A 17,717-nucleotide genomic window follows, 5' to 3' on the forward strand; every position below is an offset into this window, starting at 1 on the left:
TATCATATGTTGCTAAGAAATTCATAATAATTAACTAATCATAGTAATCCATAGAATATAACTGTAGTTAAATAAAATAGAAATTTGTAAATTGTCAGTTACAGGATAAGATAAAAAGCAGCTTGAAGCGCAGTTGAAAGTTGAAAACAGTTTAAAGCGTGTGAGTGTGTGTGTGTGTGCCTTTAACTCCTGGTGGAGTCGTCCGGATGCCATCATGACAAGCGTTTTCCACCGATCTTTTTTGTGATTGGTCATCGTAATGCATGGCTTGGGCAACTGAAACCTGGCGGAGCCCCCCTCCAGGTTTTTTTTGTGTGAGGTTGAGTTGATAGCTCAACACTCAACCCAGGCACAGATGGAAAGTGTGCAAGGGAGCCAGCCGGATTCGAACTCGGGACCTCTCACCCCCGAAGTCCAGCGCTGATGCCACTACGCCCACAAGCCGGTGAAAGAATGTATAGGTGTCTTTAAAGTCCTATAAAACAATGGTGTAGATATTTAATCAGATTTGCGTATTGACTCCACTGGAATATAAGCTGTATTGCTGTGACTTTTTCTTCAGGTGGAATCATACGTATCTTTCTGTGGGGGTGTCCCTGCCCCTGAATGTTCTGATAACCCTCTGGGATACAAGTTCAGCTGGAGTCCAGCTGGAGCTTTATTGAACACTATCCGTCCTGCTGTTTTCTTAAATGATGGACAGGTAAAATGTTCATGTTTTACTGTTTTCTTATAAGGAGCAAAATCAGTTCTCACTGGTGATAAACAGCATCTTTCAATACTGACTGTGAAGGTGATCATTACTGCTTTCAGATAGAACTCATTAGCAAGGGTTCAATCCATCCTAATGCATGTAGTGGTCTGACATCGGATTCGTTGTACTTTATGCCCACTTCTGATCAATCGTCTACATTTACTTTGATTCACCTCTAGCTTAGACACAGACTCCAGGAGCTGCAAACACCCACCATTGACCTAAATTTTATAAGTAGCTTTAATTATCTACAAGTTGAACTCTGTTTGCAGATAGCTACATTTCCCAGATATGGCTATTAAAAACATATTCTTCCAGGCAGCACTTGAGCAAATAGGAACCATATGGCAGTGGAAGGTAACACCAGCTTAACCATTAAATTTAACAAGTTAATAAGGTAATTTAAAGTGTTCTTGGTAACAGGATCTGATTTCAATTAGTTGTCTGCAGTTTAAGAGCATTTTGTTGGTGCAGCAGTTAAATTACCAGATTAGTAAACCGGAGACTTGACTAACAACACAAAAATACATATTCAAATCCCATCAACGCTGCTGTGAGATTCAGATTATTGACGTCTTTGATCACAACACTACCAAATTCCACTTAAAAACATGATCTCGTTCACCACTTTCCTTCATTGGAAGAAATCTGACTTGCTTAACTGATCTGACTGATATATAACTTCAGATCCACCAACGTGGGCCACGCTTAAATGGTTCAGCAAGCCACTCAGTTTTGGGAGCTCTGAAATAGCTGGACACATGCTTCGATTGACCAGTAGCTTTGATGCACTTTTTCAGGGCAATGTTTATTGTTTAGAATTCCCAGTGGAACTGTTAGTATCAGTGAAAATAATGCCTCTTGGTGGTTTGGTTGCCATATTTTACCATTCTGCCTGAGTCACAGCATTGTTCAACACTTGTAATAATTTGCTTACTGGTAATAATTTGTACTCCAGTATCATGGACGTGCTTGTCAATATTTCCTTTTCGTATTTCTGAAAAAACCACTAGCTTAAAAACTTCAGGATTTTTTTTTGTAGTACGTGATAACCAAGGAACTTATTTAGCTACAATTCTTAGGGCTGTATAGGGTAAGCACATAGAACATTGAGCAGTACAGCACGGTACATGCTCCTTGGCCCATGATGTTGTGCCAATCCTTTAACTTCCAAGATCAATCTAACCCTTCCCTCTCATATGGCTCTCCATTTTCCTTTCATTCATGTGCCTATCGAAGAGTCTCTTGTATGTCCCTAATGAATTTGCCTTTACCACCACCTCTGGCAGCACGTTCCATGCACTTACCACTCTCTGTGTTTTTTTTAAAAAAAGAAATAACCAAGCAAACTTGCCTCTTGACATTTCACCCCTCTTATATTTTCCTCTAAAGGACTAAATGTTATGCCTCCTTGTATTAACCATTTCTGCCCTGGGAAGAAGTGTCTGGCTGTCCATTGTATCTGTGCCTCTTAACATCTATCCAGTCAGTTCTCATCCTCCGCCTCTCCAAAGAGAAAAACACTAGCGGTCTCAACCTGTCCTCATTAGACATCATTCAGTACAGTTGTTGAATTACCATTTGAATCATATAGAGACCTTATTTAACAAATCAAAAAGGCTAATTCAAATCCCATCATGGCAACTCTGGAATTTAAATTGTTAACTTTGACTTTAAGAATTCTATTTCAGAGAAGCAGTGATATACTGAATATGATTTAAGGAACTGCAGTAGAAGATTTTCCTAGTTCACTTTGATAGAATAAATATTTTTCTGTGGGATTTTCTATCCCCAAATTATCTTGGACAGTTGGGAAAACCATGTAGAAGGTTGCCGCTGTATTGTTTGTGAGCTCCTTTCCTCTCCTCTTGATAGACACAGTTCATTGGATGTTTTTAATCTGCAGGTTGTTGAAATCCCAGCTGGAGGTGCTGTACTCGACCATGCTCGTCCAATGAGTTTCTTCCCAGGATTCAGTCTAGAGGGTATACCAAACAGAGACAGCATCAAATATGCTGAAATATATGGTATCCAGTCAGCAAGAACTCTGTTACGAGGTTCTTTGAGATACAGGGTAAGAATGGAAAACATGAAATTACCATAGAAATTGAAACGTCAACTTTTATTAACCAAAAGTAAGTGTGATGGAGGAGACTGTATGAGACATCAGAAATTTGTTGTATTGGGTTTAATCACTAGAACGTTGGCTGTTGCTGTTCCTAGGAAAGTAGAAGATTAATGGATAACTGTCAAATGTGGCTAAATTGTTCAAATGTGCATATGGCATTAATCCATAAGCCACTGGAGCAGAATTAGGCCTTTCAAATCACCAAGACTTCTGTACAATTTGGTATTAACTGATCTATTTCCCTCACAACCCCATTCACCTGCCTTCTTACTGTAATCTTTCACACCCAGGAACCTATCAACTTCCGCCATAAATACATTCAATGACCTATCCTCCACAGCCTCCCGTGACAACAAATCCCTCTGCTAAAGAAATTCCTCCTCATCCCATTCTAAATGGACATTCCTCTATTCTGAGGTTGTGCCCTCTGATCTTAGACTTGTTAACTATTGGAAACATCCTTTCCACATACACTCTGTCAAGGACTTTCAAAATTTAATAGGTTTCAGTGAGATCTCCCCTCGTTCTTATAAAGTCCAGCCAGTGCAGGCCCAGATCCATCAATTGTTCCTCATGCGATAAGCCTTTCAATCCTGGAATAATTTCCATAAACCTCCTCTGAACCCTCTCCAATGTCAGCATATCCTTTCATAGATAAGGAGCCCAAAACAACTCTGAATATTCCAAGTGAGACCCTCCTAGTGCCTTAGAAAGACTCAGTATTATATTCTTATTTTTGTATTCTGGTCCTCTAGAAATGAATTGTAACATTGCATTTGCTTTCCTCACCACTGATTCCAAATGCAAGTTGACCTTTAGTGACTCCCAAGTCCCCTTGCTTACCTGATATTTGAATTTTCTCTCAAATTAGAAAATAGTCTATACTTTTATCCCTTCTACTAAGTGCATGATCGTATATTTTCTGACATTCTATTGTTTCTGCCATTTCTTTGCCCATTCTCCTACTCTTAAGTGCTCTGCAGCCTCCCTTCTTCATCAACACTACCTTCACCTATCTTTGTATCATTCGCAAACTTAGCTACAAAGCTGTCAATTCATCCAACTCATTGACGTACAGCATAGAAACAAATGGTCCCAGCATTGAACCCTGAGGAACACCACTAGTCACTGGCATACAATCAGAAAAGACTCTCTTTATTCCCACTCTTCTCCTCCTGGCAATTAGGCAATGATCTACCCATGCTAGTATCTTTGCTGTAATACCATGGGCTCTTGCTGAGCTGTTCCATGTGTGGCACCTTGTCAAAGGCCTTTTGAAAATCCAAGTACACAACACCCACCCATTCTGCTTTGTCTATTCTGCTTATTATTTCAGCAAAGAATTCCAGCAGATTTCTCGGGCAAGATTTTCCCTTAAGGAAATTATGCCCATTTTATCATGTGCCTCCAAGTACCCCAAAACCTCATCCTTAAAATTGGCCCCAACATCCTCCCAACCACTGAGGTCAGGCCAACTGACCTGTGATTTCCTTCTTGAAGAGTGGAGTGATGTTTGCAATTTTCCAGTCTTCTGGAACCATGCCAGAATCTAGTGATTCTTGAACGATCATTACTAATGCCTCCACAATCTCTTCAGCCATCTGTTTTGCCTCCATCTCCAGGCTTCTTGGCCTTCAGGCCGCATACTGCACTCGAAAGCTTACTGGATTCCCTCAGAGATAACAAAGCACCAGATCCCTCAATCAGCTCAAAAACACACCATCATAATGCAACTCACAGGTTTCAATAGTAGCATAATCATGTTTGAATGAAGCAGTAAAAGAATTAATTTCATGAACTGTCTGGACATTGCTTTTGGTTGCGATGTTCACTGGATGTTCTTCATGTATCTGAAAAAGAATCCTCTTTGATATTATTGACTAGCTGACCATATTTCATCTTTTCACTCAATATTGCATTTATTAGAGATGCCTTCTGTTAGTTTTTAAAAGCTTCCTAATCTTTCAACTTCCGACTAATTTTTGCTGTGTTATATGCTGTCTCTTTTGCTTTTCTGTTGACATTAACTCCCTTTGTCAGCCACGGATGTGTTGTCCTGCCTTTGGAATACTTCTTTTTTAGGATGTATCTATCCTGCATTTTCTGAGTTGCTTCCAGAAACTCCAGCTATTGCTGCTCTGCCATTGTTTCTGCTAGTGTCCTTTTCTAATCAATTTTTGCAGCTCCTCTCTCATGCTTTTGTAATTCCCTGTACTCCACTGTAATACTGATACATTTGACTTCAGCTTCTCTCTCTCAAATTGCAAGGTGAATTCTATCATATTATGGATATTAAGGGGTTTTTTTTACATTAAAGTTCCTAAACAAATCTGGTTCATTACACAACACCCAATCCAGAATAGCTGATCTCCTTGTGGACTCAACCACAAGCTGCTGAGATCTCAAATCAGCACCAACATGATTTTCCCAATTTACCTGCGTATTGAAATCCAACATGACTGTCCCACTTTTGACATGCATTTTTTGTCTCTCTTGTAATTTGTAGCCCACATCCTGGCTACTGTTCGGAGGCCTGTATATAACTCCCATCAAGGTCCTTTACCCTTGCAGTTTCTTTACTCTTGCCACAATGATTCTACCATCATTTGTTCCTATGTCACCTCTTTCCAAGGAGTTGATTTTTTTTTTACCAACATAGCCACACCACCCCCTCTGCATACCTGCCAGTCTTTTCGATATATTATGTATTCTTGGATGTTCAGCTACCAACTGTAATCTTTCAACTACAACTCAGTGATGCCCAAAGCATTGTTATCTGCTATAATCTCTAACCGTGCTATAATGTCACCTACCTTATTTCATATACTGTGTGCATTCAAATATAACATCTTGAGTTCTGTTTATATTCATCACCCTTTTTGATTTTTGTCCTCTATGTTACACTTTAGTTGAGTTCGCTGACTGTAATTTTGTCCTATCATTTGCCTATCCTTCTTCACAGTCGCACTACCTCTGCTTGTGTACGAACTGTCACATCCCCAGTCCCATCACTCGGTTTCCCATCCCCCAGCCAATTTAATTATAGCCCTCAGCAGTTTTAGCAAACCTGCCTGCAAGGATATTGGTCCCACTTGGGTTCAGATATAATTAAACCCTTTTATACAGGTCATACCTTCCATTGAATCCCAATAATCCAGAAATATGTTTTCTATGTTTCTAAATATGAAACAGTACCCCCCCCCCCCCCCCCCGCATTCATCTGCCAAATCGTCCTAGTCTTAGCCTCACTGGGACATGACACAGGCAACAATCCAGAGTTTACTACTTTGTAGGTCCTGTTTTCAGCTTTCTACCCAGATCCCTATATTCTCTGTTCAGGACCTCCTCCCATTTCCTGCCTATGTCATTGATGCTAATATACACCAAAACTTCCGGCTGCTCACTCTTTACCCTTTCGATTGATGTGACCTAATCCGATACATCCCTAACACTGGCACCTTTGAAGCAAAAGACCATCCCGATGTCTCTTATCAAGTCCACAGAATCACATGTCTACTCCTCTATGTAATCCCCTATCAATACTACAGTCATCTTCTCCGCCCATTCACTTCTGAGCCATAATGCCAGACTCCGTGCTAGAGACCCGATCACTGTGGCTTTCTCTGGTAGGTCATTCCCCCCTTCCATGTGGGTATACGTATTATAAAGGGGAATTGCCACAGGTGCACTCTGCACTGGCTGACCATTTCCTTTCCCTCTCCTGAAAGTTACCTAGGTGCCTGCCCCCTGCAACTTAGGGGTGACAACTGTCTTGTGGCTCCTATCTATCATCTCCTCAGTTACTTGTATGGGCTAAAGGTCATCAAGCAGATGTGGTTATCTGGAGGGCTGGGGGCCTCCCAAATTCCCACATTTCACACACAGTCCCAGAGCCATCTTCACTGCTCCAACTATACACTAACAGTAGGAGGTTAAAGAAAAAGAAACTTGCCTCATCAAAAGCTGATGAACCAAAGCCTCGCCACTCCAACACTGGTCCACTCACAGTTGCCGCTCTGCTCGTCCCGGCCTTATTTTTATTTGTCCTTGCTAATGAATCATTAGACTGCTGGAAAACATTGAAAGCTAACAAACACTCCTTTTTAAGTCTTTCTCACTGACCTGTGAGTGGTCTTATCTCTCTCCTGATGTGACTGGGCCACTAGAAAAAAAACACTAAAAGCCTGTGAGTGCTCCTTTTTAAATTCCTACTGTATGAAACTGTAGTGTCCTTGTTAACAGGACTGTCAGACAAAGCTTGAGCGTAATACTTGACAAGATTTGCCGCAGAATGGGAGTGAAATTGGGAGTGGGAAAGGCCTACTTAGGTCTTCACATGCCAGTCACTATTAGTATTATCCCTAATACCATTTACATGTGTTTACGGAATGTTTGAGAGTTAATTAACTTCCTTGAAAGTTATTACAAATTTTAATTATCCTTTCAGTGATTAATGCCCTCAATCGTAGTTGTAGTCTTTGATACTACTTTATCTGATTACTTCAGAGTAATGACCTAGCATTTCCTCTTGTGTCAGATGAGAAATGTTTCAAATTTTACTGCATTGTTGGGAGTTGTAATGGAAGGCATATCTGAAAATTGTAGGAGAAAGTAATATGCAGGGGCATGGAGAAGTAAGGAGAGATGGATGGAGTCTATTAGGTTTGTTTCCCTGAAAACTAACATGAGCTGATGGGATAAATGGTCTCCTGTATAGGAAAGAGGATAGTTATATGCATGGTGCATCAGGGCAGGCATTTTGGCTATGGAGTATTGTGTGGGGAGGGTGCCTAGTAACAGCTTGACATTGGAGCTGAAAGATTTGATTCTAAGGTTACATAGTCTTGTATTAACTGATCGCAAAGAAGTTATGGGGTGATTTGACGTGGGAGCATGAAAGGGTTGATAACGTAACTAAGGAGTAATGATTTCCTCAGGTGGGCTGAGGAATGGTCAGAAAAGGAAGGTACATTAAGATAACCTTAACATTGGAATTGAATCATTCAATTAGAAAAAAAATAGTTTTAACTTTTCCTCTCACATTCTAATGATGTATGGGTTAGTCGCCTTGTTGGCCACATGGATGTAATTGGATGGTGCAGACTCATTGGATTGGTCAGAAAGGCTTGTTACATTGCTGTGACTTTAACTAAAGAGCAAAATAAGGGCTTGCAGGAATTGAGTAACATGACAAACATAAATAAGGAAGTGGCAATTTTTGGGTAATTATTCCTTGTCAGCCTTCATGGTAAAGGAAAAAAAAATTGTTGGTGGAATCAGTGGGGCAAGCAGAATCTGTTGTGTTTGAGGGAGGTACTGTCAACACTTTAGATCGAGATCATGCAACAGGACCGATTGAGAAAATGGATAACATGCTCTACATTCCAAAGAATGTTAACAGTGAATAAAGGAATTGTTAGAGTTTATGTAAGAAAGGAAACTATTCAATAAGTGAAGGGATAAAAGTATGCAGGCCCCTCCTTCAGGAGTTATACCAGTCTGTTGTCATCAGTACAATCTTCTATCTGCTGGTGTGCTGGGGCAATGACATCAACATGTATGATGCCAGCAAGCTCAATGCACTAATTAGAAAGGCTGGCTCTGTTATAGGGGTCAAGCTGGACAGACTGGAGGCTGTGGTAGAAAATCATGGCAGTTCTGGAGCTCTGCATGCTCCCTTGGCTGAACTGAGGAGCACTTTTAGACTAAGACAACCACACTGCTCCAAAGAGTGCTATGAGGTCATTCTTGCCCTCAGACCTTGGACTCTACAATGAGTCAAGCCTGGGAAGTGATGACCCCTCCCCCATCTGTTTGAGGTAACTTATCTTCTGTTCTTTCCTACTTCTTCTCTAATATTTCTATATCTGTGCACTTGTAATGCTACTGAGACATTGTAATTTCCTTTGGGAGAAATGAAGTATCTATCTATCTATCTAAACCTCAAAGACCTGGTGGTTTCTACCTCAGAATTCTAGAGGAAGTTAGTTAGGAAATGACAGGTGCATTAGGTTTGTGGCTAAAAATTTGGATGCATGTTATAGGCAGCATTAGTAAGACATAGATGCAGCGGGAAATGTTTGTTTGATCTTCTCCCATCTTGTGAGAAGTTTTTTGATAGAGGACTATGCACTTTTGTACTTGCAAATATGCCATTGAGGACGTGCCTCCTGAGATCTGGTTCAAGAGGCTGGTCCATGGAGTAGGATCAGAGACCTGGAACCTCCTTTGCCGATTAGGTTCACCGAAACCTTACCACCGGCAGATCAGGCAGGTGTAGGAAGAGAAATTGGGGATATGAACATTCCTTGTTGCCCTGAATTTAAGCATAATTGCTACCTATAAGGAGACTCTTGGTTTCTCTACCAAGAAGAAGCACTGTTTTGATGATCAGCAGATGACTGAGCTGGTTAACAACAAGCAGGAAATGTTCAATGATTAGATTCTTCACCATTTCTCAAGGGAAACTAAAACAACTTTGCTTCAGGAGTCTTCAGTGTGAAGTCTGCAGAAAATCTAAGAGCTAACGAACAGATTGTGGGTGGAGAGAGTACCGCCTGCACATCATTCCACTGTGATAACCATGACATGCCTCGTATTTTCAGCACTGTCAAAATACATACAGTTCAAAGAACCAAAGCCTCATCTTAATCTAGGATTGGGGGTGTGTACATCAGGAATAAAGAAAGGACCATTTTAAAGAAGCATTGACTGAAACTTTGTCCTTGGACAGAGTGGCTTAACACTTCATTCCATAACACTCCATCCAAGCCTGCCTTGCCACCACTGTTGGTCAACAAGGATAAAAAAACTGCTGAATGAACTCGGCAGATCGAGCTGCTTTGTAGGGTGGGGGAAGGGAATGTAGACATTTTGGATCAAGACCCTGCATCCTGATGTAGGTCTTAGCTTGAAACAGCGAGTGATTCCTCTTCTCCTCCCCCACAAATGCTGTTTAATCCACTTGAGATCCCCCAGAAGTTTGAAATGTTTTGCTTTGGATTGAGTATCTGCAATCTCTTGTGTCTCAAAAGGATAATGAGCCCTTAGGGCATCAGAATCAGGTTTTATATCACTGACATTTCCCATGAAATTTGTTCATCTGTGGCAGCAGTACAGTGCAAGACAAAAAAAAAGGTTACTATAAGGTACAATAATGAATAAACAGTTCAAAAGAGGAATAGCAAGGTAGTGTTCATGGAACATTCAGAAATCTGATGGCAAAAGGGAAGAAGCTGTTCTTAAAAATGTTGAGTGTGGATCTTCAGGGCTCTAGCTCCTTGCTGATGGTGGTAATGAGAAGAGGATGATAATGGTCATTAGTGATGGATGCTGCCGGCTGTGTCTACAACCCTCTGCAGCCTCTTGTGATCCTGTGCACTGGCGTCTCGATACCTGGGAGTGATATAACCAGTCAAGATGCTCACCATGGTATTTCTGTATAAATTTGCTGGAGTTTATGGCGGCGTGCCCAGTCTCCTCAAAGCCTCACTGGCATAGCCACAGGCATTCCTTCATGATTACATCAATATGTTAACCCAGCATAGTTCCTCTGCAACGTTGATGCCCAGGAACTTGAAGCTGTTCACCCTTTCTATTGCTGACCCCCTCAATGAGGATTGGAATGTGTCACCCCGACTTTCCCTACCGAAAGTTCACAATCAGTTCCTTGGCCCTGGTGACTTTGGGTGCAAGATTGTTGACACTACTGATATATATCTCTCTCCCACATGTTGCCTCATTGCCTTCTGAGATTCTGCCAACAAACAATTGAGTCACTGGGAATTAATAGATGACATTTGAGTTGAGCCAAGCCACACAGTCATGAGGGTACTGTTACAAACCCCGTAACTGGGTCACTTACCAACGAAGATAGAGAGGTCCGTTGAAGTCTGATGATACTATTTTTAACAGTATTTATTAGTAAAAATACACAAAAATACTATCAATGCAAATATACAGATAATATACGTCATCAATACTAAATCTAAAAGTGCGGGTATAATAATAATGAGAAATAAGCTCTATCGTTGTCTAGGGGATAATGTATTGTCCGATGGAAATATAAAAGTCACTCCGTTCATGCAGGCTGCAGCCTTTGGGGACGGCTGGGTTTGCAATGGTTGGAGAGAGAGAGAGATTTTGAGAAACTTGCCGGCTTTCCTTTTATGATTTCGATCCATCAGAGTCTCGTTGGTGTGGCCGTTCACTTGTGGCCTCTCCTTTAGCTAAGCCATTCTTCTGTGGTGAGCCCGCCAATCCCAGGCAAGGGAAGGACGCACACGAGCCCCCACCAGCTGTCGCTATTAAATGCTGTCACGGGATCTCTAGCGTTTCTCCTGGTGCGTCTAAAGGGGTTGTTCCCCAGAACCTCTTTTATCCTCACTCACGGGGTCTCAGATGTCAGTTAGGTTGGGATGATGCAATCCCTCATCCAGACCACTCTGGTCGTCCCCTGAGGGGTTTCAATGAATAGTACAGTACTCAATACACAATTCTGTCTCCAAGAGACAATGGCCGTTATCAGTGGCTTTGTTTCGCTGAGACCAGGACACATTCCAAACCTTGTGAATTCTCTTTCATTTCCTGGGTTCCAGACCAGAATTAATAGCGATCTTGTGATCCTCAAAAAGGAGGGGGTGACTTTGTACCCTTCGGCCCCTCAGAGTTGCAGCACATTCGTAACACCCCCTTCCTTCTAAAGTTTTTACCACCAGTAAAAATGAATTAATACAGAGTCTTACAGGATTTCAGAATCTAACACAATACAAAGGAGTTTTTTTTTTCACTACAGAGTAATACAGTTATACATTCAATTCAGCATCTAAACAGTTAGCGATTACATTGTCACTTCCTTTAATATGTTATCATCTTGTACCTTAATAAATTCTTGTAGCATCAGACTCCAATTTGATAACCACCTATTATATTCCCTTCCTTCAGCAAACAAAAACGAAAGATTTGTGATCTTAGCTTACGTGTATACTACAAAAGTTCATGCAAGTACTAATCTTTATGTTACTTTCAAACTTAACAGTCAATCTTCCATGGGGTTGTCTTTATTATTCACATGCTTTGTCGAAATCCCTTAAAACCGGGTCCTGTTATTTAAAGTGACATCTCGTCAACCCTTGCCCCTTTTCCAGTTAACCCCCACGTGGTTAACTTGTATACTAGTGTGAAATAGGCTTTCGCATGCTCCTTTCATAGGAGTGATTTTATCAACAATGTGGTCCAAACTTAGGCCATTTTCCAAATATCCACACAATTCTTTAATTTTAAGCAAGTTGGTAGCATGAGTTTTCAGTTTAAACTCTGCAAGCGATCTTTCTTTGTCCAAACAGCATTTCAAATTCTGCCTCTTCACAGCACACACTTGAATAACAATAGCGTGTGGGGCACCTTTACATTCCAAATCAACCTGTAATTGATTCGCAGGCACCCAAGCCATTGTCTCTGCAGCCTGGTTGCTGCTTCTGACATCAATCCAGACTTCAAATTTACTTCATTCAATTTAGGAACTACACTTTTCCCTTTTCCTTCAATAATAACATTCACCTCACCACCTTTTATCTCCTCACTAACTTTTAACACACCTTCGAACACAAACAACTGGGAATTCTCACTTCCCACTATTACCAAGGTTAACCCTTTCTTCACTGAACCAAGTCCATTTAACCCACAAGGACTGCATTCCTTTTCAACTGAATCAAATACCTCAGACTTTTTCTGAGCTCCATTACTAGGTTTTGTACCACGTGCATCCACATTTTGAACACACTCAAACTGGACATCTGCCTCTTCCAGGCTTTCAATACCCGTACCCTTTTCAAATTCTAAGTTCCCTTGATCCTCCCAATTACTCTCTGGGCAACTCCCTTCCGGAGTAAACTCAACCCCGCGGGCTGAAACAACCTCATCTGCCAACCCAGCAGACTTCTTCAAGGTAATGGCATCCTTTTCATCTAGGACTGCCTTCATTTCATCATCGGGAACACATATAAAATTTTCAACTTCTTCAAACAGTTCTGCCAAACCAGACAGATCATCCATGTATAACCCTGGACCTTTTAACAGCCTTATCTGTTTCTCATCTTTACCCCATGCCTCTATAAATTTCCTCCTGGCTAAGGGCAGGACTACCTCCTCTCCCTTACTCTTTTTCACTCTGCTATTCTCTGTTTTACCACCCTCTAACCCCTCTTGGTACAGGGTCAGTAAAAACGTCTTGGTTAAATCGATACTGGCCTGATTTAAATTGGTCTCGTTCTCAGCTGCCTTTTCCGACATGCTGCGAGTGGTCGCGCATGCGGGGTAGATCTTGGAATCTAGGGGCGGGTCCTCAACACTTACAGGCTGGCTTGTCAGCTCCATGGCCGACTAAACGTCACCACCAGCTAAATCATTACCCGGAAGGAGGTCTATGTCAGTTCTCGGGAATTCTGATCGCACCCCTATTTCAACTGGTCCAGATACCAGCTCACAATTTATAACGATCCTATGCAAGGGGACCGCTTCTGTCCCTTTTCCTATTCCTCTCAAAGCTACCTCTCCAGTCTGAGGACCAAAACCTAGTACCGTACTGCGAATCAATGACAGTTCAACTCCCGTGTCTCTCCAAATCTGCACTGGAACTGGTGTGTCTCCCTCTTTCACAGACACAGTTCCTTCTGAAATACATTTCTCAGACCCCTCTTGTATTCTGTCTACCTGGGGCTTTCTCGTCGATTTACTGATCACCACAACACATCCTGTAGGGACTGCTGCTTTCCATTTTCCTGTCTCCTTCCTCGGAGCAAGGCACTTAGACACAATATGACCCACCTTTCCACAATTAAAACAGGTCAAGCCAAGACCTCTCCTGCTGTCTTGCCTTTCCTCCTCCTTAATTTTACCATTAGCTCCCGGCGGGATCTCTGCCTCAGCCAGCTGGCTTTCTCTACCATTCCCACGGTCTTTCTGGTCACTCTTAGTCGAGGAAAAGTTTGTCTTGTGGGTTAGGGCATATTCATCTGCGAACCTAGCAAATTCGGAGATGGACTTATTCGGCTTCTCGTTCAAATATATCCGGATATCATCCGAAACACAAGCTTTAAATTCCTCAATCAGAATTAACTCCTTGAGACGCCAAAAATCTTCTTCCACTATTTCTGCTGCACACCAACGATCCTAGAACACACCCTTCTCATAGGCAAACTCTGCATACGTCTGATTCCACACTTTCTTTAAATTTCTGAACTTTTGTCTATAGGCTTCAGGTACCAATTCATAGGTCTGAAGAATGGCCTCCTTTACTTTCTCATAATTCTCAGACTCCGACTCCTCCATGGACAACGCCGCATATGCCCATTGCCCTTTTAACACACTTTGTAACAACGCCACCCACTGATCTTTGGGCCACTTCTGACTCACTGCCACCTTTTCAAAATGCAAGAAATAACTACCAACATCCGTCTCCTCAAACGGAGGTACTAACCTAAACTCCTGACTAACATTAAACTGCTCCTCTCAGTCTGACCCTTGAGCTCTTTGCTCTTGCCTTAACTTCTCCATGTCCAAGTCATGTTGCTTCTGCTTCTCTTTCTCCTCATACTCCCTCTCCTTCTCGGCTCTCTCCTCTTTTTCAGCTGCTTCCAGCTGTTTTAACTTAATTTCATGCTCCCTCTGCTTCTCCGCTCTGTCCTGCTCTTTTTTCACCTCAAACTTCTTTAGCTGGAGCTCATGCTTCCTCTTCCTCTGTTCCATGTCCAGCTTCAATTTCTCCAACTCTAACTGAGCCGTCCCACTAGCTGGTACCTTTTCAGGGATATTTTCCAATACCTCAGCTGAAAACACATTCTTCACAATATAATACTGAGTTATGGCCCTCCGCACCTCCCGCTTTTTCATCGACAACCTCACCTCTGTGAGGTTTAGTCCTTTCGCAATATTTATCAAGTCCGACTTTGTGGCCGCCTTTAGCGTCTCCAGAGTCGAGTTTTCTATAAATTCATCCACATCCATCTTTGCTGGTTTCCCATCTGGTTACCCGTGCAACCAGACCCACATTTGGACTTAAAAGCCCGATTCATGGGCCCTCCGATTTGGTATCAAATCCCGGACGAGCCCCCACTTTGTAGCGAACCCAGTAACTGGGTCACTTACCAGCAAAGATAGAGAGGTCCGTTGAAGTCTGATGATACTATTTTTAACAGTATTTATTAGTAAAAATACACAAAAATACTATCAATGCAAATATACAGATAATATGCGTCATCAATACTAAATCTAAAAGTGCGGGTATAATAATAATCAATAAGAAATAAGCTCTATCGTTGTCTAGGGGATAATGTATTGTCCGATGGAAATATAAAAGTCACTCAGTTCATGCAGGCTGCAGCCTTTTGGGGACTGCTGTGTGGCAATGGTTGGAGAGAGGGAGAGATTTTGAGAAACTTGCCAGCTTTCCTTTTATGATTTTGATCTATTAGAGTCTCGTTGGTGTGGCCGTTCACTTGTGGCCTCTCCTTTAGCTAAGCCGTTCTGTGGTGAGCCCGCCAATCCCAGGCAAGAGAAGGACGCACACGAGCCCCCCACCGGCTGTCGCTATTAAACGCTGTCACGGGATTTCTAGCGTTTCTCCTGGTGCGTCTGAAGGGGTTGCTCCCCAGACCCTCTTTTATCTTTACTCACGGGGTCTCAGATGTCAGTCAGGTTGGGATGATGCAATCCCTCAACCAGTCTGGTCGTCCCCTGAGGGGCTTCAATGAATAGTACAGTACTCAATACATAATTCCATGTCCAAGAGACAATGGCCATTATCAGTGGCTTTGTTTCGCTGAGGCCAGGACACATTCCAAACCTTGTGGATTCTCTCTCATTTCCTGGGTCCCAGACCCGAATTAATAGCGATCTTGTGATTCTCAAAAAAGGAGGGGGCAACTTTGTACCTTTCGGCCCCTCAGAGTTGCGGCACATTCGTAACAGTAGAGAGAGAGTAGAGCAGTGGGCCACGCATGCATTCTTGAGGTGCACCTGTATCGATTGGCAGCAGGGAGCAGGTGTTATTACTGGTCTACGCCGACTGTGGTCTCTTGATGAGGAAGTTAAGAATCCATGTGTAGAGCGAGTTTTGAAGCTTGTTGATTAGTAAAGTTGGGGTGATAGTGCTGAATGCTCTGATCAATGAACAGTAGCCTCAAATAGGTTTCACTATTGTCCAGATGGGGTTGAAGGCTGAGTGCAGAGCCAGTGGGGTTGCATTTGCTGTAGACACTTTGTAGTGGTAGAGCTACTGCAGTGGTTCCAGATCAAATCTAGCCATGACCAACCTCTCAAAGCATGGAGTATTGCAGGAGGATAGTTATTGAGGCAGCTGGCCCTGATCTTCTTGGACACTGGTATGGTTGATGCCTTCTTGAAGCATGTGTGAACCTTCAACTACTGCAGTAAGAGATTGAAGTTGAAGATGTCAGATGGCACTACGGTGGCATGTTTGATCGCAGCAGCTTCTACGGGGTCAACAAAGGGTGCTACTGTCCTTAAATGTATTCTTTATGATCGCATGATCCTGCTGGACATTGAGAACTTCGGTCTTACCCCATCAGTGAGTTGCTTGTTGGCAGAGAAGCTGAAGGAGCTGGACTTGTTGCAGGTTGAGCTGCTGCTCATGTCAGAGAGGCTTCGGAGGAGTGGGTGGCATGCAGTCCCTAATAGTGAGTGACTGTCTTAGTCACATGTGTTGTGATTGCAAGACCTATTTGGACATCATTAATGTGGAATGCTGCAAGTCTGATTCACTGACTTATTGGCAGACGGCAGAGGTGGATGGCGAGAGAGCTGCATGGCGATGATTGTCGTAAGGACTAGGCTTTGAGCCGCGGTGTCGCCTGTTTACAGCCGCCAGGACAGAGGTGTTGAAGTCAGTGTACTCCACTAAGGGTGGTGTGGTAGAGCACCCAGGCTGGAGTCGGTGCTTTTCTGCTGTTAGGTTTCTCCTTATAGGAAATAATGGCATGCGAACCTTACTACAGATGTTGTGCATCCAATTGTGTCTCTAACTTCAAAGGAAATTTCCTTTCTGCTCTCACTATGACCTATTGTAGTCAAAGTGGAATTCTTGTAGGGTTTTGGATCACCAGTCTCGAATGTCACACAACTAGCACTCTGCAGACTGCAGAGGGCAGAGGGCATCCTTAGTGAGATGTGAAATTCACCGGTGACCCCTTTTTTCACAACTCCATGGCCTTAGTTCTGATGTCAGGGAAAAGGAGTTGTTCGTGGGAGCTTGGAGCTGCTGTAATTGTGATCATTTTCACAGAAGGATGCAAGGCCAATTATGATAGCTGCAGGGAGGTCTTCCTTCTTTGTCATGGGAAAGTCACCTTGTGGCAGACAGTGGGTAGACAATTCCATTGTTACAGGAGAGAACTCCATGTTCCCACTAATTGTTTTCTAAATATCCCACCTCTTTAGTTCCATAAACACGAGGAAATCTGTAGGTGCTGGAAATTCAAGCAACACAAACAAAATGCTGGTGGAACACAGCAGGCCAGGCAGCATCTGTAGGAAGAAGTAAAGTCGATGTTTCAGGCCGAGACTCTTCGTCAGGACTAGATGAAGGGTCTCAGCCTGAAATGTCGACTGTACCTCTTCCTATAGATGCTGCCTGGCCTGCTTCATTTCACCAGTCTTCAGTTCCATGGCCCTTTGTCAGACACATTCCTGTGTTTTAATCTGTGACCACTTTTTCTGTAAGGCTCCTTGCACTTTTTCTCTTAATTACCTTACGTATAAAAACAGACAGTCAATATAGGAGTAATGTGCATTATGAAGTTTTTTGAACTCATCATGCTT

At 42.5% G+C, this 17,717-nt stretch overlaps 1 protein-coding gene across 3 annotated transcripts in view; it reads left to right on the forward strand.

Annotated features, from left to right (window-relative positions):
* Window positions 1-17,717, forward strand: part of aass (aminoadipate-semialdehyde synthase) — a 90,428-nt gene that overhangs the window by 65,649 nt on the left and 7,062 nt on the right. For all 3 annotated transcript variants that reach the window (XM_059977942.1, XM_059977940.1, XM_059977943.1), the window contains 2 exons: window positions 563-703; window positions 2,661-2,828. In XM_059977942.1, the coding sequence (XP_059833925.1) occupies window positions 563-703; window positions 2,661-2,828 (309 nt within the window). The remainder of the gene's footprint in view (window positions 1-562; window positions 704-2,660; window positions 2,829-17,717) is intronic.

The sequence above is a fragment of the Hypanus sabinus genome, chromosome 8 (assembly GCF_030144855.1).
Source record: "Hypanus sabinus isolate sHypSab1 chromosome 8, sHypSab1.hap1, whole genome shotgun sequence".
In the NCBI taxonomy this organism is placed as follows: Eukaryota; Metazoa; Chordata; class Chondrichthyes; order Myliobatiformes; family Dasyatidae; genus Hypanus; species Hypanus sabinus.